The following is a 22,590-nucleotide window of genomic DNA, read 5'->3' on the forward strand; positions in this document are numbered from 1 at the left end:
GACGTCAAGTGACGTACCAGGTAGGATCTCATGCCGCCGAACCTGTAGCAATCGTCCTGCAGCCTGGCCACGTAAGCCAAGTGCCGTCATAGATGATTCCAGCTGTGGTGACGACTTTTGGTAACCACTTTTGTACCCCGGACTTCCCGCGGACATTGAGGTATGGCAGGTCTGCGACTGTGGCTGTCACTGGGTTGAACAGAAGCGGTCGTCTGTGTCCAGGCGATGGGGGCTGTTGTTTGTCCAAGATGAGGTAGCCCTCGGCGGTTGCAATGACTCCGCCTTGCTCCGCTGCTGGCATATGGTCAGGGAGCTGGAAGTGGAGGGAGGCACCGGTAAGAACGTTCACCGACCGATTCCCTCTTCGGGTCAGCGCCCAGTTCCTTGGGAAGAAGCGCGGTTCCATGATCCTCGGGTCCTTGGTGGCGCCTCTCCAGGGCTTGCACACTGCTCTGAGACGGACATACTCAGTCACGTCCGTCTGGAGCAGAAGGTCGCCCACCCCCACCTCCGATACTAGCTCAGGAAGGAGATCGCTCCAGTCCCGCTCCGGGTCCGGCACGCTGAAGGATTCGATACATTAGGGAATCACTACACATCCTAGGCCAAGCTAAGTATGCAGATCCACAAGAGTACTGAAATTAATATTCAACAGAGATCCACATCCAAATGATACTAGCTTGGAACAAACAAGTTGGCTACATAGAAAAGTACCTTTCCTCTTGGGCAGCTGCTGCGACGGAGAGGGTGTCCTCCGGCTCCAACTCCAAGGTGGCCGCACGGAGACATGGGAAGAAGCGAAGCATGGCGGCAGGGCGCAGTGGTTTCCTTCCAACTAGACTCACGTTTACCCCTCTTCTAGCTAGCTACACTGGGGTGGCATTCACGCCTCAATCGCTTGCAAGGCTTGAAAACTCAGGACCACGCCCTGCATCACGGCCGGTGGATGCCTTGTGGCTGAAGCTGAAACCGCTGGACGCCGGATGCAGTTCCGCTAGCGGACAGCTCCCCGCCCCCTGTTCTGGCATGCACTCCACGGATCAACAACCCTCATTCTGGCTCTTTCTGAGCCTGGTGCTGTTCGCGTGTTCTCCCCCAGTTCTGCCTTTCCTCGCCGTCACCAGCTAGCTAATTTCTCCCCGTCGACCTCTTTGGACCAAATGCAAAAAATTAGGTACGTAAGCCCAGCCCAGTCCGATGCAACCTTTTCTTTAGGTAAGCCCGATCTATGCGGTCCATCTCAGCTCAATCCAAGCCATAAAATAGAATGTTTGTGAAATAATAATAAACAGGAAGTTTGTCACTGAGAATTTTGAAGTAAAAAAAAATACAAGTCGAAATGAAATTTTATAAGAAAAAAGGAAGTAACTTCCTATAAAATTTGGAAGCCCATGCCAGAAATTTGGAAGTATATATATGTAAAAAAAAGAACAAATATAATATTTTTTTTGAAAATTTGGAAGTTTGTGAAAAAGAAAAAGTGTTTCCGTGAAATTTTGATAGTTCACTCTTTAAAACAATTGATAGTCCAGCTCGAATTACAAAGCTCATCTCTACCTTCCTCGGAAAACTGAAAGCTCATCTCTAAAACTTTGGAACTTGGTTAGATAAAAGCTGAAGCATGCAAGGAAATAACCGCATGTCCGCATGGCAATTCCCATGGGATCATCGTCCATGGACTAGCTGCTCCTGTATACTGCTACTCCCTTCACACCACATTAAGTGTCGCAACTTTATCTATGCAGGCGTATTTATTATGGGGCAGAGGAAGTATTAATTATGACGATCTCTACTCTAATTTTGGTAAATATTTTTCAACTCCCTCTGAAAAATGAAATATTTTTAGTCTGATTTCTTTGGTTCTACATACACTAACACCTGTACAACTTTAATTTTTTAAGTAAGGTATACATATTACAATGATCGTTCAAAAAAAGGAATTGCACGTTAATATAATTAATCTTGAGCTTGAGTCTAGCGCATGTGTTTGTGTCCTAATCGGATTAGGAGCGTTGCCCCGCGCGCGTGTGTGTGTGTGTGAGATTCAACATGAGTTGTCTGTGTTCGAGTAGGACTAGTTGTCACTATGGTGTTGGGTGTTGGGTGTTGGGCTTGTGCGTGCATATATATACATACAACTGGTAGCTTGTAATCAGGTTTGTGGGATATGTGAGAAGAAATAAAAAGAGACAAGACACGGCAGGTGCTTTTGGTCCCAAAAGTATTTGGTCGCCCTTGTGTGTGCGTTTCGTCTTCATGTGATCAACCTTCGACCAAACCCAGCATTGCAAGGGGTAGTAAGAGAACACTGATCTGAATACTTAAGTTAAAACTAAAAAATCTTTGGCACTCTAGTCTAATTTTGTTAAATGTGTTTTAGCGCACGTGTTCTCAGTGCTACATGAATTGACACCATGCATTGACACACTGGTAAACTGGTTTATTCGACAACCTTTGTAATATCAACTGGTTTTTCATTGAGCCATGGGACTCGCAAACATGGCGCATGGGCGTGGGGGATTTTGAAGAGGCCATGGCCCTTTCCTGACTGGGGATGGCCTGCACCTAGGGATGGAGAGTGGAGTTTTGGCTCAGGAGTACCATATGGCTCCAGGGTCCATTGACGTTCAATCTTGATCGCGCGCAGCAAGATGCCTAACAGGTATTTCATGCCGGTCGTTGGGCTAGTGCTGTGTTTACAAAATCATGTTTCGTCAACGGCGCAAGCAGGTGCCCAACGACAAAAACGACGAAATCAGTCTGATCCATCGTCCTGCTAAATTTCTGCTTAAAAATTGTCTGCGCCGCCTTTAAACTCCTTCCATCTTTTCTTGAGTTTGCTCCTAACCTCTTTCGGACAACTGACACAGGGCCTCGACTGACTTCTCCCGCGCTATAGACATCGCCATCCTGTCGATTCCCGGCCTCTGTCGGCATGATCTCTACTTTTAGTGACAAGCACAGGTCACGTGGGAATCCAGCACCTCAGAAAAATAGATTATTTTTCAGCATCCGTGCTGTATACTACTCCCTCCGTTTGGGTTTATAAGGGCCATGCTGAATTTTATGCCAAATTTTGATCAAAAATTATATTAGTAATATGAGATTATTGCGGCACAAAATATATATTAATGGACTCGTATTTAAAACTCTTTCTAATAGTACTCCCTCCGTCCCATAATGTGAGGCACGCATGTATTCCTAAATCATCGATTTGATTAATTAAATACTCCCTCTGTCCAACAAATGATGTCTCCATTTTGACTAAATTTGAATGCATCTATATACTAAGTCATGTCTAGATATATTCAAATTTTGACAAACTTGAGACATCTTTTGTTGGACGAAGGGAGTATGTATATTTCTTAACAAAAAGTACATCATTAGATTTGTTATCGAAAGAACTTTCTAATGCTATAATTATTTAATTATGTAATTTGTATTTAGTTAGCTAAATTAATGATCTAGGAATATGTGCTATAATTATTTATTATGTAATTTGTATTTATATACCCAAACAGAGGGAGTAACGAACATGTGTGATGAACTTTTTTACTTTATCTAAATTAACCATTGATTTCTTCTTTTGAATCGGCGCGCAGGACGCAAGTCGCCTTAGGCACCGACACCAACCCTCGCATCGAGGCAACCGTTTTCAAGATAATCGGTTCTCGAAACCCTCATCACACGCTTATTGATCGGCCTGTTCCTGTCAAGTTTACAGCACGTCCAAGTCACATGTACCACCGACTGAGGTGCCGAGTAGTCGCCGTGTCGTCATGGTCTTCCGTTGATAGACTTGACGATCAACGCAACCATGCAGAGTACCCTCATGTTGACAAGGGGTGCCATTAGGATGAGTAAGCTTGTTGTTTCGTCCACGATTGTTCTTTTTGCCAATAAACCGCGCACCAAGTATCTAATAGAGAGAAGGTTTTCTTTCTTTTCTCTCATCCAACATAGCAGACACAGAAATCCAACACCCTTAATTGCAAAATATTTCTTTGCTGATACATTAAATGATAATCTGTAATGTAATAAACACAAATATTTTCGTGCTTTTCTGTCGTCCAGCACAGGAAGATAATAACAAATTGCTTTTTCTTATCACATAAGTGCAGAATTTATTTATTGGCCTCCTCCTTCACATTAATGGATGGGCATAAAAAACTTGTACAAAATCGTATCAAACAACCATCATATCCGCGATCCAAATAATATTAGATCATGTAAATTGAGACATGGTGCAACATTCCAAATTGACAACTAACTCCATTCCTCATAAATAATAGTATCAGGCAAGGGAATGCAGATTACCCAATGTAAATTTTCTAAGCATTATAACATGCATGCTTTGACCTAGCTTGAGATTTAGTTTGAGAAGAATGAGGGCATGCACGGTGGTAGGAAAGAAAACGGTTGTACAAAGTTCCACGAGAAGGCCAGAAAATCAATTTGTACAATATGTTACCTCCTAGCTTCCTTTTTAGAAATAAAACATGTTTGCCCATGGAAATGAAAACTAAAATAATAACATGCATGCGTGCTAGCCATGGGCACATGGTGATTATGCTCCTCGGTACGTACCCATTTTGCATAACCTCTTGAGTGTATAGGGTGTAAATCAGACTGGGGCTAATTTTGAAGAAATAAATGTTTAATCCTGACCATGTTTTGGGTTGCATGCATGTGCTATGCGAGGAACCGGGCCTTTGGTCAGAAAATCCACGAACAGAGGTGTTATGCTCCCAAGAAAATATGTTGCAAAGTGGAATCATAAGAACAAATCTGGGTGCAATATTTCAACAAAAAAGGTGATTTAAAGTGTGATTAAAACAAGAATGTGCAGTGCAAGATCGATGGATTTATTTTGAACTCTGTGATTCATTGAAGTTGCATCTATATGAAGCAACAAATTACATAGAGGATTACTGTCCCACTATAACAATATGCCATCTCCATCACTCACTTGGACAGCAACAGTACCACAAGATGTGTTGACCGCAGAAGCAATTTACACCGCAGTCTGAGCACCCTATCACAGAAGCATCTTGGGTTTGATCACTTCCATGGTATTTTCCCTCACCATCTGCGCACGACAAAGAACGACATCATGTCATGATGAATTCATGAAGTAGTATGAGCCAGTTCCTTTTAGTCAACTTACAAATGTGTATACAAGTACCTAATATGTTATCTATTTCCTGAATTATACATACATGATATGTTGTGTGTTGCCTCACAAGAAAATGTGATAGACATGATGATCAACGCAACCATGCAAACTACCCTCATGTTGACAAGGGGTGCCATTGGGAAGAGTAAGCTTGTCATTTCGTCCACGATTGTTCTTTTCCCCAATAAGCAGCACACCAAGTATGTTCCTTTCAGAGTGTTTATATAGAGTTTATTCGAACATCTTTAGAGATGATCTCTTATCTAATAGAATAGAACGTTTTCTTACTTTTTTTTTCTCATCCAACATAGCACACGCGGAAATCCAACACCATTAAATGCAAAATATTTCTTTGCTTATGTATTAAATGATAATATGTAATCTAATAAACAAAAATATTTTCTTGCTTTTCCCTCATCCAACTCAGCAAGACAATAAGAAATTATTTTTTCTTATCATAAGTGCAGAAATTATTTATTGCCTCCTCCTTCACTTCAATATGGATGGGCATACAATACTTTTGAAAATCACATCAAACAGACATCCTCAATTCAAATAATATTAAATCACGTAAATTGGGACACAAAGCAACATTCTAAATTGACAAACTAACTTCATTCCGCAGAAATAATGTTATCAGGCAAGGGAATGCATACTAATGAATTTAAATATTCTAAGCATTAACAATATGCATACTTTGACCCTTTGACCTTGAGATTTAGTTTGAGACGACTAATGAGGGCATGCACGGTGGTAGGAAAGAAAACGGTTGTAGAAAGTTCCACGAGAAGGCCAGCAAATCATTTTGTACTTATGTTAGCTCCTTGCTTCCTTTTTAAAAACTAAGCCCATGGATATGAAAACTAAGCCCTCCTATATATTGGGCTGCTCATTGTGGTGCGGAGGGCACCTCTTAAAACCTTATGTCAATCTCCAGTTTGGCCTCGATGGACCACGATGCTTTGTAGGGCTGGAAAAGCTCGAGAGAGAGGATGTGTTGCTCTCTGGTTGGTCCTTGATGGGGTGTTATGCAGGTGTAGCCAGCCGGCCCATCGCGGACGTGAACTATAATGTTTGACTTGTTTGTAACGTGGTATAAAAATGCACCCTTTAGGCCTTGTTTGACACGAATGTTTCTGTAGTGTTTTCTTGGGTATTATCCTATATTATAGATTGAAAAACACTAAAAACCCCAAATAGTTGTTTAGTAGGGCTGGATTAGAGGGGATTATCTCTAATTTCCTCAACATAACACCTCATTTTTGTATTAATTAAAAACACTTCTCGTACTAGTGTTTTGGGATGGAAGGGTTTTTTGAGAGTATTAGGTCAATACCCAACCACTATCTCACCGCAGACATTTGCCCGCATTATGCTAGCCATACTTTGTTCAAATGTAGTTAATTTTGATTTTTAACTACACTTTTAGCACTCCAACCTCAGATTTTGCCAATAAAATGCGTCAAATACTTTTGCCAACACGAATATATTCAACACTTTTAAAGTACCACGAATATAAATTTGACGCACTTCGAAGCCAAATTGATACAATTTGAAACGCGTCCGGTAATCTACCGTAGTGAACCCCCTCAAATATCAACAAACTAGTGACTAAAAAATACACTACTGCCAAACAAGGCCTTATAGATTATTTCATAACATTGTGTAAACTTTTCCTAAATTTCTGATTGTGGTTAATTATATATGTGCATCGGTAGCACCAAAGCACCATTAGAGAAACAAAATAAACTCCACGCGAAGTTACCTAGATCCTTTTAGCACTAGAACGATATTGGTAATCAGGGATACTCCTTAATTGTGAGATATCCTAATAAGGTAGTACTAAATGCTTGCCAAACATTCCGTCAGCAGACACTTATCAGATTATCATCATTTTCCATTCATAGCGGGACACAGCTGCAGGCACGTGAAATGTGTTTTGTGCTGTGTGAACTGAATTTGTCCCGGTCTCATCCACGCCAGGAGTTATAAATCTGGCGTTTTTTGCCTCAAACCCCCATCATCTGGAGCACCGCCGCCTGAACTGCCATAGTCGTTTTCAATTTTCTTTGCAGCTTGGAGATTTTCGCCGGTGTGGCGAGGTGAACTGAATTTCGTATACCCAGTTCTCAATCGCATGTTATAGATTTTCCAGATCTGGTTCTGCCTGATTGATTCTTCCATCCAATATATCCCAGCCTGCCCATGGATCATTCTGGCGGCGGCTATCCACGGTTTGGTGCTGCTGCTGCCGCCGTCAATTCTGAGCCGTCACACTCTGAGGATGCCGGCGTTGATCAGATCCATAGGTCAGCTTCCCGGAAAGCTAATCAAGTTTCTTCAATCTTTGTTTCCCCTGGCAGATATCTCTAATTCTCTTTTTTTTTCCTTGTCCAGCAGCCTGCCTTGTCAGCCACTAGCAAGGGATGTACTGGCTTGGGCCTCCAGAAAGGGCTACACAGACAAGGAGAAGATAAAGTTGGACGCCGTTGGAGCGTTGCTCGACATGGACATGATGATTGTTCCTCCTGTCCCTCGCTCGGAGATCATGGCTGCACTCGAGGACATAACTCAGGCGCCCTTGACTGCCTTAGAAGGCCAAGATGAGATAGAGATCGAGCACGCCGACCCTCTCATGGACAGGTTGGAGGCCGTTGGAGCGTTGGTCGAAGTGGACCTGAGGATTACACTTCCCCCTTCTCCATGCCCGGAGATCATGGCAGCACTGGACCAACTCGCAGAGCCGCCGCTGGCTGCTGTCAGTCCTGCTCCAGAAGAGATAGATGTAGGGATCGAGGGGATGGATATTGCTAGTGATGCTCCGCCCTCGCCGCAAACTCCCTGAATCATAGTCATAGATTGCTGATCCTTTCTGGTCGACTAGTGATGAGTAGTCATTGTTGGGGAATAATTTACTATCGGCCATATGAATTGATTCAAAAACTAGCGCCGTGATTTTATTTACATTCGACTATGACTTGAAGATTGCAAAATCACGTGGCTTGAAGATTGCTGGCCTAATTAAGATGTTAATCGTCACATCTTCACCGGAAAAGAACAACTTCACTGAAAAGTATTGAACACGAATACAATGAATAATCTGAATGAACCATCTGGACTTAACCACATGTGACGGGGACTAATCATCATGTGAGAACAGGGTTGGTGACCGTCCTGCAACAGTGGCGGGACTAACCAACTGCAATCCTTCTTTTGAAATGAAATAATCGAAACACTTGGATACTGAACAAATTCTGAAAACAATGAACACAAGAACAACCAACCATTCTGAAAACACAAGCATCCACGCATAGGGAAGGAATCCTCAAGAAACACAAACGACCAGACATATATAGGAAATGGATGTCACACACTCGCCTCATATCAAATAAAGGAGTAGAAATTTTTCACACAATGGGCAGACATATAAAGAGGGATTCGTCATGTACTTGCCTTGGACCAGGGATCAAACCAAAGATTCATACGCCGCGCCCGAAACTCACCAACCTGGGGGTAAATCACTTTTAGAAACTACTCCATTACTGTCACATGTTCTAAAGCTACAAGTTTTCAACAAAATAGATACGGAATCTGGTCTCTGAACCTACAGATTCATCTTCTCTCAACTATCAAGCTCAATTTTTTCTGCCTTCGGTACTAAACTGTACAGTTAGATTACTGCTAGCTGCCAGCTTAAAATTCTAATCCTAGACACTAGACACCACTGCAGTTTAATGCTGCTGAAGCAACAAGTAATACGGCTGACTTGTGTACTTCTAAGATTTTGATTCAGCCTAGACAAAGGTACTCTTGCTACCGTAATTAAAAAGAAGATTAAACAGATTCTCTTGAGGTGAGAGACGAGGAGACTCTCGGCTACATGCTGGCCGGTCTTGGATCGGAGTATGAGCCGCTGGTGACATCCATCACCACCAAAGACGAGGCTATGACCCTCGGGAGCTTCTACGCTCACTTCCTCAGCGCCGAGCTTTGCTTGGAGCAGCAGAACGCTGCCTCCGACATCCATCCCTCCTCCGCCAACTCCGTCACCTGTGGGCACGACTCCAACCGCGGCGGACGCAGTGGTCAAGGAGGGGGCCAGAACCGTGGCCAGCAGCAGTCGCGCAACCGTGGCAACGGCAAAGGACGGAGCAACCTCAATTGCCAGGTCTGCTCCAAGTTTGGCCACGATGCTCTTCACTGCCGCCAGCGCTTCAACCACTCCTACCAGCCGGAGGAGAACCGTGAGCGCTCCGGCAACGCCGCCAACACGGGGAACTACTCCGTCGACACCAACTGGTACATGGACAGCGGGGCCACCGATCACTTGACGGGTGATCTCGATCACCTCACTGTCTACGAGCGCTACGGCGGCAAGGAACAGGTTCAGGTCGCCAACGGAGCAGGTTTGAACATCTCTCATGTTGGTCATTCAGTAATTTCCGGCTCTTCCAAACCTTTATATCTTCGCAATATTTTGCATGTTCCACGTATCAACAAGAACCTTCTCTCTGCTAATAAACTTGCCTTTGATAATTACGCTTTTGTTGAACTTCACCCTTTCTCCTTTTACGTGAAGGACCGAGCAACGAGGGCGGTTCTGCTACGCGATAGGAGTCATGGCGGTCTCTATCCGGTGCCAAGCCTCAAGTCAAGTTCTTCCATGTCCTGTCGTCGTGCTTTGTCCAGCACCAAGATCACATCCGATCTATGGCATATGAGATTAGGTCATCCCTCCAACAGCGTCGTAGATTAAGTTCTTAGAGAGAATAAATTTGCTTGTGCACCTTCCAACAGTTCTAGTATTTGTGATGCTTGCCAACGTGCCAAAGTGCACCAATTACCATTTCGTGATTCTTCTCATATGTCACATCACTGCTACACAACAGCCTACCAATGGCGGTGGAAAAACTGGATCAGTGGCTGGCATGCAGCCCGCCACTAAGCTTGCGCCAGTGGCGGTGACACCAACGGCCACCGATGTCAACCCAACAACAGTGGCTATCGCATGCCACCACCACTGGTGTGGTTTTGCCAAAACAAAAAAAGAAACATCGGTGGCTGTCGCATGCCACCACCACCAGTGTGGTTTTGCCAAAATAAAATAAAACATCGGGCCGGCCCGCAGGCCCGCACCGAACCCAAGAAGCGGCAGCGCTCTCGTCGTCTCCACGGCGACGGTGAGCTCCTCCCATGGCGGCGGCCCTCAGTCTGCAGGAAAATGATAGATCCGAGAGTGAGAGGGGGAGAGAGAGGGAGATAGAAGGAGTGAGAGGGAGAGAGAGGGAGTGAGCTCACCGGATCCGGCAGCGGCATGGTCGAGGGACAGCATAAAGCAGACCCGCGGCGTGGTCGAGGGGGAAACCGGATCCCGTCGTGGCGGAGGAAACCGGGGATCCGGCGGCCGCACCATGGACGCGATGAGGAGGGAGGAGGTCAGCGGCCGCTAGCGAGGAGGAGGGAGGAGGCCGAGCTCCTCACGCGCTCGTCCTCGGAGGCGGCGACTCGCCCAGGAGGTGTCGTATCCCATGGCGGCCTCCTCCATGACGGAGCTCCTCCATGGCGGTGAGGCTGGGGGAGCCCGTGTCCGGCAGAGGAGATAAGGAGGAGGGCGCAAGGAGGAGTCCGTGTTCGGCGTGGATCTGCAGAGGGGGAGGAGGAGAACAGGAGAGATGGGGAGAGGATCGGGAGGGAGGAGTCACGAGATGAGGAAGGGAGAGAGGAGATGGGTTCGGGTCCTTCTGGAGGGTTGAGATATGGAGAGAGAGAGAGAGAGAGAAAGGAGCGAGAGAATCGGAGGGAGATAAGAGGCGCCATGTCATGGATCCGAGCCGGTTTTCCTCCACCAACCACACGAGAGCACTCGGATCCGTATTTTTTCAGATTCCAGACAACCATTTGGCTCAAATACAGCACCAGTGGCGGGTGTCATCCCCAAAACAGGCACCGGTGACTTATGCAATTTTATTTTTTATTTTTCATATAATTTATAAATACTTTATGTGACTAAACTGGTTTAGAAGTGTGTAATAATGGTCTGCTTTGTGTTAAAATTGGATATGCACCATTTTGAGTATTATTACATGTACGCATTTATAAAATGGAAAGAACATTCATTTTACTTATAAAGTTGTAAATTTTTTTGGAAACATTGTTTGTCATGACAAGATACACCTCTGTGCAAAAAATGGATACAATATGATGAACGGTGACATAGATATGGTCGTGACTTTGGTCATCTGGCTTGAAACTCATTAACATTGATGCCTAATAGTCCATTTTGAGAAGATGTTTTTTGAAATGTAGTCAAAATTCAAGTTTATTATTTTTCATGGGAACTAGTACACATAAAAGGATTCCATGCCAAAGAATGGACTTTTTTTGACATTTTCTTCATATTATTAGATTTTTCGCAAGATGGGATGAAAATTATCAGCACATCTTTCCATAGAAGGTTGCTGAATATTTGAACATCCTATACAAATCTTACATCATTCTTACTTGGGTACCTTAAAATGGTTTTTTGAATTTTTTAGGAACAAACTATCACACACTTGTAGTTCAAATTTGAATTACTTTCGGGAAACCGCTAGAAATTCATTTAAATGGAAAAAAATAGCAATATAGATAGAAAACTCAAAACCTTTGGACAGTAGCAATTAAATATGTCATAGTTGTGTGAACATTAGATAGGTGCCATTTCGAACCATAAAAAATGGACTTGTTTCACATAATACTTTATTTTTTGCATTGAAAAAAAATGGAAAATCATATTTTATTGAAAAGACCATGTGATATTATTGTTCCAACGTGTAAATAAGTAGAAATGGGGACTTCAGCAAAAATAATCCCATCGTTTGGATGTTTTTTGAATTAGTTATGTCGCACGAGTGGCACCCAGGGTGCCACCACTGCCTGACGCGTGGGCCACCTCGCTCTCTCCTCGGGAGGATCGCACCCTTGGCAACGCTGAACAAGCTGTCCGGCAAGTCACCAGCCCCGCAAGACTAGCGGGGCTGCGGGGGATGCCTTTGGAGGCAACAAGAGGAATCCCGCTCGGGCGCTTCTCGGGAGGCTACTTGCCGGGAAGAGCGTTCCCGGGAAAGAGTATCCGTTACAGGGGCAGGGTCGAGCGGGCAGGACAGCGGCTCCACGTGGGCGCTCGGGAGGCTCCCTGTGCACAGGGTTCGTCAGGACAAGGAGTGAAGCACACGCCGCATTAAATGCCTCGACAGAAAGGGGATTCCCCGTCCAGTCAAGTGCACAGTGACTGCCCAAGTGTAGTTTTTAGGTGCCTAGACCCCTACTTACAGGGCTACATTTCATGCATGCAAGCCAGCGTAGCGAGGTCGAACTGCACCAGCTCTTTGTTTGCCATTTGTCACCCATGCACCATGGCACCTATGGTATCCCCTTCGGTATAAAAGGAGGACCCCCGCCAACGGTCAAAGGGTTGGACCAGTTCACAGTTCACTACTAGCAATAGCACAAAGTAGCAAGCGGTACTTAGCTGAAAAGAGAGAGCACCCGAGGACTCCCCCTGGCAACCTGTAAACCCCAGTTTTTTGGCAGGACGTAGGGTTTTACACCTCAAGGTGGCCCAAACCTAGGTAAAAAGTATTCTCGTGTTCATCGTGTTCATACGCTCTGCATTGGTCCCGCCGGCGATTGCCGGACCGATCCCCGTAGCCTACTGCCGAACCTAAAAGGGGGTGCTCACGCATCCCCGGTGTCAAAGCCCCGTCCTGCGACAAGTTATGATTTTTACAAGTTTTAGTGGTCTCCGTTGGGATCACTAGTGGCAGGTCTGTAAGCCAAGACGAGCCACTGGTAACCCCACAGCAGTGGCGGGCTGAGAAACCAACCACTGGTGTGCCACCATCAGTGGCGGGTTTTTAGACACGACCCGCCATTGGTGACCCCCTACAGACCACTGAAACTTGAAAATTCGTATATAATTCATAAAAAAAATCAAACAAAGGTGATTCTTTTTGCTGAGGTCTTCATTTTTATTGATTAACATGTTGGAATAAAAATATCATATGGTGTTTCTCAGAAAAAATGATTTACAACCAAGATAATCATCATATATGAAATAAATAAATGAATTACTTTTTCTAACTAAAATCAATTATATTATTACTCCATAGTATAAAGCATGAAAAGGGAAGAATTTACAAAAAAAAAGAATCATATTTTTCTCTTTTGTTGTGAATTAGTTATGAATTTTACAATTTTAAGGGGTCTCTGGTTACCGTTTTCAGTTAAAAACGGCCACTAGAGGTGTCGGATCAGCCACTGGTAACAAGTGGGGGAATCCCCACCGAACACCAGTGGCTGTGGACTTGCACCGCCACTAGTGGTGGAGCACTAGTGGCTGTGATTCAGTTTTCACCATCTCCACCGCCACTGGTGCTAGACCACCAGTGGCTGTTGCTGTCCACCGCCACTGGTGGAGCATCAGTGGCCGTGATTTTTTTGCCCCGCTCGAACAGCCACTGGAGGTCGTCCGCCAAAGCTACATTCTGGCATAGTGCATGTGCCTCTTGAACTTGTCCATTCTGACGTTTGGGGGCCGGCCATCACTTCTGTCGGCGGGTACAAGTACTATGTTAGCTCTGTGGATGATTACAGTAGGTTCACATGGATCTACCTCCTTAAGCGCAAATCCGATGTAGAGCAAGTTTTCTACAACTTCCAGAAGCTCGCCGAACGCCAATTAGACACCAAAATCAAAGCTATACAGTCCGTTGGGGGGGAGAGTATCATCGCTTATCTCGGTACTTCACACGAGAAGGCATTTCTCATCGAGTTTCCTGCCTGCATACTTCTCAACAGAACGGGGTCGCTGAATGCAAGCATCGGCACCTAGTTGAAACGGGCATCGCTCTCCTCGCTCACTCCTCTCTACCGGTTCGTTTCTGGGATGAGGCGTTCCTCGCTGCATGTTACTTAATTAATCGCATGCCTACACGAGTTCTTGGCCACTCGGCTCCCATCACTCGTTTGTTCCATGAGCGTCCTGATTACACCTTCCTTAGGTCTTTTGGTTGTGCTTGCTAGCCTAATCTCTGTCCCTATAACAACCGAAAGTTGGAATTCCGGTCTAAGCAATGCACCTTTCTTGGCTATAGCTCCATGCATAAGGGGTACAAGTGCTTGGATAGACAGAGTGGACGCATCTACATCTCTCGGGATGTCATCTTTGATGAAGCAGCTTACCCATTTTCATCTCCTTCGTCATCATCATCATCTCCTCCTATTACACCAGCCTCTATTTTTCCTTTGACCGAGCCGGTTATTGTTGATGATCACATGAGGCATTATGATGTTTCTCACCTTGCTAACCCTGCTCCCAGTGGTCCTTTTCCTACCGCAGGTACAGGTATAGGACAAGGTGACTCGCCTGCCGCGGCAGCTCCTAACACACCGGCTTCTACCGCGGCAGATCCTGCCGCGGCAGCCCCTGCCTCGCCGGCTCCTGCCTCGCCGGCTCCTGCCGCGGCTGCTCCTGCCGCGCCTGCTGCGGCAGCCCCTGCCGCGTCGGCTCCTGCCACTCCTGCCACGGCAGCCCCTGCTGCACCAGCTCCTGCCGCGGCAGCCCCCGTCGCACCTGGCGTCACAACGCGGCTGCGTAACAACATCACCAAGACACTAGTGCCCACCGACGGAAAGGTGTGCTACAACCCTCGACGACGAGCCTTCTTCGCCGAGCCCATGTCCCATCGTGTGGCCCTCGCCGACGCCAACTGGCGGCCTGCTATGGAGGCCAAGTTCTCTGCCCTTCAAGAGAACCATACCTGGACGCTTGTTCCTCGGCCGCCTGGGCAGAACATCATCAGCTGCAAATGGGTGTTCAAAATGAAACATAAAGCTGATGGTTCCCTGGACAAACTCAAGGCCCGTCTCGTCACTAAGGGTTTCACGCAGCAGCATGGGATTGACTATTCTGACACGTTCTCCCCGGTGGTCAAACCAGCCACTGTGCGGCTTGTTCTCTCGCTGGCTGTCTCCCGTGGCTGGCATCTTCACCAGATTGATATCAGTAATGCGTTCTTGCATGGTATTCTGAATGAGACAGCATATATGCAGCAGCCCCCTGGCTTCCAATATCCTGCCAAATCTGATTATGTGTGCAAGCTCCACAAATCCCTCTATGGCCTGAAGCAGTCGCCGCGCGCCTGGTATTCTCGCCTCAGTGATAGGCTGCAGCAATTGGGTTTTACACCGTCGGCTGCCGCCACCTCGCTCTTCATCTTCTGTCAAGATGGCGTCACCATCTACATGTTGGTCTATGTTGACGATATTGTCATTGCGAGCTCTTCATCTCCTGCACTTACTGCCCTCTTGCAGAACTTGTCGGCAACTTTTCCTGTCAAAGATCTTGGCGCGTTGAGCTATTTCCTTGGGATCGAAGTGGTTCGCAATTCAGGGGGAATCACTCTTACTCAGCACAAGTATGCTCTTGATCTACTTCGGCGTACCCACATGGAGAATTGCAAGCCCATTTCTACCCCAATGTGTACTCAGGAAAAGCTTACCCGAGAATCTGGCCGCTTGCTTGGTGAAGATGATTCCTTTCGCTACCGAAGTACAGTCGGTGCCTTGCAGTATCTCACTCTCACCAGACCAGATATCTCTTATGCTGTCAACAAGGTTTGCCAATACTTGTCGCAGCCTACTGACGTACATTGGGAAGCCGTCAAACGCATCCTGCGTTTTGTCAAGGGAACAGCCTCCACCGGACTGACTATCAAGCGGTCGAGCTCAACATTGCTAAGTGTTTTCACTGACGCAGATTGGGCAGGTTGTGGCGATGATCGCCGATCTACTGGAGGATTCGTGATGTTCTTCGGCCCCAATCTGATTTCGTGGAGTGCCCGGAAGCAACCCATTGTTTCCCGCTCTTCGACTGAGACTGAGTACAAGGCGTTGGCAAATGGAACAGCTGAAGTAGTATGGGTACAGTCCCTCCTGAAGGAATTGCGTGTGCCACAGCCTCGAGCTCCCGTTCTGTGGTGTGATAACCTGGGTGCAACTTATCTCACGGCCAATCCAGTCTTCCACGCTCGCACAAAGCATATTGAAGTGGATTTTCATTTTGTCAGAGAGAAGGTTGCCATGGGAGCTCTAGAAGTCCGGTTTGTCTCATCGGCTGATCAGGTTGCAGACACGTTTACCAAACCCGTCACCAAGTAGATGTTGGAACAACTTAGGCACAATCTCAACCTTGTCGCCGGTTGACATTGAGGGGGAATGTTAACTGATGAAGATCCTAACTAAGTTAGGTTAGCTTGTGTAGATGTTGCCGGATGGTTGTTACTGTAGCTTATCCGGCAACACAACAACCTTGTTGTTATCCCTTGTAAGTCTCTTGTAATCCTTATCTAACCAAGAGGTGAATATAAATATGAGGCAGGCTGGTGAGGGTTATTCTCACGGCAACACAAACCCATTCTTGTAACTCCAAACAACCAGCCTAAGCTTTGAAAAAGAATAGAAAGAGAAAAGCTACAAATCACCTACCAGGACAAGCGTCCTTGGTAATTCCCTTGTAGCAGCATGCAGAAAAGATAGAAAAACAATGCTGCTACTAGATGGCCTACTCAATTCAATCGATGGCCTGTCTCGCTGGATATAGAAACGAAGACAGTGTTTGAGCGCACACACCTGTTTGGTCCAGCTACTCAGCACATGAGCTGGCACCTTAACAGCCCACGTCCACGGGAGCCCACAACAACTAAGGCCTCAAGTCTAACTCAACCCAAAAGACCGATCTGATAGATGAGGTTTGCTCCACCTTATATGTTGTGTTCTTCCACAGCCCACAGTCAATTTCTGATCTGATAGATAAGATTTGCTCCACCTTATATGTTGTGCTTCGGTCACGAGGCCTAAGCAAGGCGTGCAGCTGGTGTGGCATTATGGGCTTCAAGCCCATGGAGTCTGGCCCAAGCGTACGGGACGGGAAACAGCTGCTCGCTGGGCGCTGAGGAGGGCGCGTGGAAGTTGTGCTCGGAAAAATGCTGCTGGACTACATGCAGCCGGACATCGTAAGCATGGCAATGCGATTGCACCGAGTTGACGCCAAAGGGTGAACATGGGGACCAGTTTAGAGGAATAAATCGCAGAACAATGAAAAAGATCGACAGAAATTGGCATTATTTGTTTTGCTATCTCTCTGTTCATAATTAATTGGCGCCGGCCTTTTTGCAAAAAAAAAACCTGTAAATTTTTGAAATAAACTTGCTGTCCACGTTCTGTTGGAACTTTTGCGAAAAAACCTATTGTTTTTCGAAATCAACGTGCAGTTCACGTTTAATTGAAGATGTAAACTGCAGGTTTATTTCGGAAATTTAGAGGGGTTTCTTTGCAAAACAGACGGTGTCAATTAATTAGGAACGGAAGAAGTACTTGTGTTCAAGCATTGAGCTTCGAATCGGCGACGGGGCGTGATGATGGGTGCGAAGATGCTGGGTTGCTATTTCCAAATGAGATTAAATAGTTGCACGACATAAAACTGCTACATCTCCCACTTGTCCAAAACATTTAATGAAATAGCAAAAATACCCATTTATGTCGCTGAAAATAATTTCGAGAATAATTCCTGACTAACTGGCTTAGTCAATGCAATAATGACGTACTCACACTGGACAAATAATCCAAAACCAATAACATGAATGTGGTAATATTCCCTCAATGTGTTCACCTTCTGAAGATCTTGATCACTTCATCACTTCCACATTATTAATATAACAATGCTAACTTCCGATGTACATTCCACAACCTTAAGTGTAGTAAGAAATTCCCTTAGCTAAGACTTCCTTCAATGCTCAAGATTCATTGAAGTATTAACCTTTCACAAAAGAACAACCGAATCTTGTTTCCATTAACCGCAAAAGATAGCACCTCGTTCCAAAGTAATTCCACAAAAGAACAACCGAATCTTGTACATTCCATCGAAGGAATCGACCACTACACGCGGACGCAACGGACATCACGTATCCGCTGCGCTATCCATCCTACATGCGCATGGCAGCGGTAGACGACGCAGGGCCACGGCACGACCCAACAATTCCCTGCGATGACATCAGCATACAACATCGAGAGGACGGCGTGTGCACGACGTGGACGGCACAAGCCAGCTCAACGGAGTAAAAAACGGACAGCTTACATACATGTCCCTCAAGCGCTTGCTTCCTCGCTGCGGACGCACGCTCTAGCTACACGACTCGCGCCCAAGATAGGACGTCGACACGCATCCTCCGAGAGACTGCACACGCTCTTACCCATAGGCACACACCGAGGGATCAGCAGGCTGAGACAATATAAATGCGAACACAGGGCACACACTCCATCGAAACCACAAGCCACCCACGGCACGACAGCGGCCCAGGAGAAGAAGCGCTCGCTGGTCCATTGCCTTTCTCCGGGACGTTCACGCGTGTCTTTCACAGGAGGCACGGAAGCGACACCCTCAACTGGCATCGATCGACGCACGCACTTCTTTCGCACCAGCGGCCAGCAACGCTACTTCTATAAGATAACCATATAAAGTGGGAGTGTTCAAACAAATAGCATAAGCATATGAAACAACTCCAAAAAGTAATAATGTATGCCTCCCGCTTAAAGTTTAGAATAATTCCAGAATCAACGAGCCATTTGATTCTGTTTATTAAATATGATCAAGTCATAAATAACACTGACAGTAAAAGTTTGAGCATGTGTTCCGAGTATTCCTCCCTATGGAGTTATTCCACCAAATAAATAATATGGGTTGCCAACTTCCAATGGATCATCGATAAAAGAAGAGAGACAATTGTGTTAAATCAATAATGCACTAGTGTTCTAATTGAGCAATATTTCCACTCTTCCTTTTCCAAATAGTACATAAACAACAGATTCCAATTGAGAACAATAATTTAAATTCCTTCTAATTGTAGGTGAATATAATGTCCTATAGCAATATTAATGGCCTTGCTTCTCGAGGGAGTTTGATGACATAATTTCTAATTCCAGATATGATTTATCGACAATTCCTTAGTATGTGTGTACATATATTTATTTTTTTGGAATTGTCCTTATGTCTATGAAGTTACTATAGATTCCAACAATATATGATGTAGCAGCAGAAACCATATTCCAACTATTTAAACAAAATAGTTGTAAACAAAAAATTTAGTACAAAGAATAATATTGCACATACCGTTAAATGAAGAGCAAATTTCCTTTTCCATGGAGTGACTCATTTCTTCCTCCATAAATAAGTGATGCTCAATAATATACATGTCTCCGAAATCCTTTTCCATATTAAGCTTAATTATCCGCATAATATTTTCACCACGACAATTTCCACTTCCTCATCTAGGCGAGTTGATTGACTCAACAGGAGCAGCGGGCTCGTCAGTATGTTATACAAGGCGGAGAGGTACCGCAATTTCCAGCAGCGGTATAATGTCCCTGCAACTTCAAATTCCTGCAACAATAAGCAGTAGCCTGAAGATTCCATAAAAATAAATGTAGTTTGGATGTTTCCTCCTTGATTCTCGTGTACAAGTCCCGGCTTGCAGTAGTATTGCCAAGTACCCGAACACCCCACACATGCTGTTCCAGATGGAACATGAAACAATCATGGAGATGGCTGCGGTTCCTGGATTCCACGCGCACCGTGCGGGCCGTGTCCAGGCGGTTGCGTACGTGCAGGAGGCTCTGGAGCAGGCCGGCGGCGGGTTTGATCGTTGCTTCTTGGTTCTTGGATCGGTTGTTGCTTGGAGCAGCTTCTTCCTAATTCAGAAGTGAAATCGGTTGTTGCTTGGAGCGGTCGGTTTTGAGTTTATTTCACACGGCCGTTTCGCATCGGCCCAGGAAAAAGTCGTCCGAAAAAACGGGCCGGCCCGGCCCAGCAGCGAACAACGTTAGGGCTTGGCGCAACTCATCGGACGCGGCTCTACCTACCTTATATATATATATATTCAAACAGCGCCACAACCTCGATCGATCCTGTCTTTCCCACCGCCGCAAAAACACAGACACAGACGCCATTTCGAAAGCTAGTCATGGCGGCGGCGCCATCCGGCAGCAGGACCAGGATGGTCACGCTCATCAGCAAGGGCGGCAGGCACTTCAAGATGCCGGAGGCCGTGGCGTCGGTGTCCTCAAGGACCTGCAAGGAAGCGCTCGACTACATCGAATATAGAGGCGACAACACCCTGACGATCAAGCTCCTGGACGTCGACCCCAGGCCGGTCTCCATGCTCGTCAACTTCTGCAACCACATGGCCGCGGCGGCTGGCGACGACGACGCGGCGGCGGCGCAGAGGATGAGAGAGTGGGAAGAAAGGTTCCTCGGAGACGACGACGTCGACCAGGCGCTGCTGTACGACCTGCTCTCCGCGGCGATCTCCATCCAGGCCGACGGGCTCATCGACCTCGTCTGCAAGAGGGTCGCCCACATGATCAAGGGGAAGACGCCCCAAGAGATCCGCGCCCTCTTGGGCATCCAAGATGACCTCACGCCCGACCAGCGAGACGAGATCCGCACGGACAACTCCTGGATAGATATATGACATGACGGCTGGTGAATACACCCATCCCCGCTACTCTCTACTCATCCCCTTAATTTTGCTACTTTTTTTTCTTCAATTCATCATTAATTTATGCCCAACCTATGTATTCTGAAAAGACATTTAATCTTGATTGGATTATAATTTCTCAAGTTTTATCAAGTTTTTATATTCTGTGGGATGCATGGATGAGTTAGTCTTGGGAACTTCATCTATATGAAATGTTCAATCATGGAAAAGATGATCTAGTTAGTTGTTTATACTAAAGCACTTAGATATCATGTGTCCGCTTAAATATGAATTAATTCATCATTTCGGCACAACCAATGTATTCTGAAAAGACATTTAATCTTGATTGGATTGTAATTTCTCAACTTTTATCAAGTTTTTATTCTGTGGGATGCATGGATGAGTTAGTCTTGGGAACTTCATCTATATGAAATGTTCAATCATGGAAAAGATGATCTAGTTAGTTCCTTATACTAAAGCACTTAGATATCATGTGTCCGCTTATATATGAATTAATTAATTCACGCAGTAATTTGATATATGATCTGAAACTAAAATTAGACACCTTCTAGAGATACATACAAATATAAATTTCTTTTACTTTTCTATATCAGTGTGGCAGTGCAGTATGTTTATTGTGGTATCTTTGATATTTATAATATACTTTTTTTGCAGAAAGATATTTATAATATACTGCATGCTAGCAAAATAAACAAGCCTTAGAGATTGTGTGAAGCTACCATTCACTATGAGTCAATTCTTAAGATTGACCGTGCGTGAATCCCATAGAGACCTACACTTAAGCCCGTTTATACATATTTGTACCCTTTTAGTCTCAAATATGCCCGGTAATTTTGGGGCGTATTGATTAATTTGATCAAGGAAACAAAGCATGTTTATGCTAAGTTTGATCGATGGGGATCATGTGTATAGTGCACTCATAGATATATAATATGTTTACACATACATATTTTGTGCAATTAATTAATTAATAATGTTGTGTATTCATACATAGTTTTGCTGCACAAAACGTTTCCTATACCCATTGACATACTAGAGAGTGTTATCTAAGTATGTTAGGATTGACTAGATATTCATTTTTCAATACATGCGTAACTAGCAGCTACATCATGTTAATTGATATTAAAAATTTCAAATGTGTTCAGGTAATACTGACAGCCGTGCGGATTATTTGGTCACTGGGAAGAAGATGGGACTGTATTGGTTGTTTCTGATAAATCATGTCTACAAGTCAATACATAGTTAATTTCCCCATGCGATGCTAAACCATACTAAATTCCATGATGTTCGGTATCAGGCTAAGGCATGAAGAATATAACTTCATGTACACAGATAAAAGTTGTACTTTCTTTCTTTTCATAGCATCAAGGATAATTTCATCTATTTAATTATATCATGGTCTATATTGTATTATGGAGTTATTTGCAGCCAGCCAGCTAGCTATAAAATGTTTTCTAGAATTCCATTGTACAATGCATTGTCTTTTCGTACAGTAAAGTTATGCTTTGTTAGAAAAGATAATGTTTATTTCCATAATAAAATTATCAATTTGTCGATGGTTTGATTAGCTTGTCATAATTTTAACCTCTGAGCTAGCCTTTATATTTAGTTATTGTGCCACGCCTAGTCAACAAGACGCAAATCTATATTCCCATCTCAAAGATGCATGGGTGGATCATATGTGCCTATACTTTCTAACTTCATATGTATTTCATCTTCGAATTATATCTCCCAAGTTTTCTATCGTAATGCATGAAACTTTCATGGCCAAGCCGGTCGTCTTCAAAAAAGCGATCAGCTGGCAGTACGATTTTCAGAAGA

At 44.9% G+C, this 22,590-nt stretch overlaps 1 protein-coding gene across 1 annotated transcript; it reads left to right on the plus strand.

The window, feature by feature from the left end:
• The first annotated feature begins 20,232 nt into the window (after positions 1-20,232).
• On the plus strand, positions 20,233-20,742 carry LOC100823902 (SKP1-like protein 1). The gene has a single exon (XM_003575446.1). The coding sequence runs from the start codon at positions 20,233-20,235 to the stop codon at positions 20,740-20,742; it is 510 nt and encodes a 169-aa protein (XP_003575494.1).
• The last annotated feature ends 1,848 nt before the right edge of the window (positions 20,743-22,590 follow it).

The sequence above is a fragment of the Brachypodium distachyon genome, chromosome 4 (genome assembly GCF_000005505.3).
Source record: "Brachypodium distachyon strain Bd21 chromosome 4, Brachypodium_distachyon_v3.0, whole genome shotgun sequence".
In the NCBI taxonomy this organism is placed as follows: domain Eukaryota; kingdom Viridiplantae; phylum Streptophyta; class Magnoliopsida; order Poales; family Poaceae; genus Brachypodium; species Brachypodium distachyon.

Coding starts and splice junctions, on each gene's coding strand:
- LOC100823902 (XM_003575446.1), top strand. CDS start 20,233: ATGGCGGCGGCGCCATCCGGCAGCAGGACCAGGATGGTCACGCTCATC.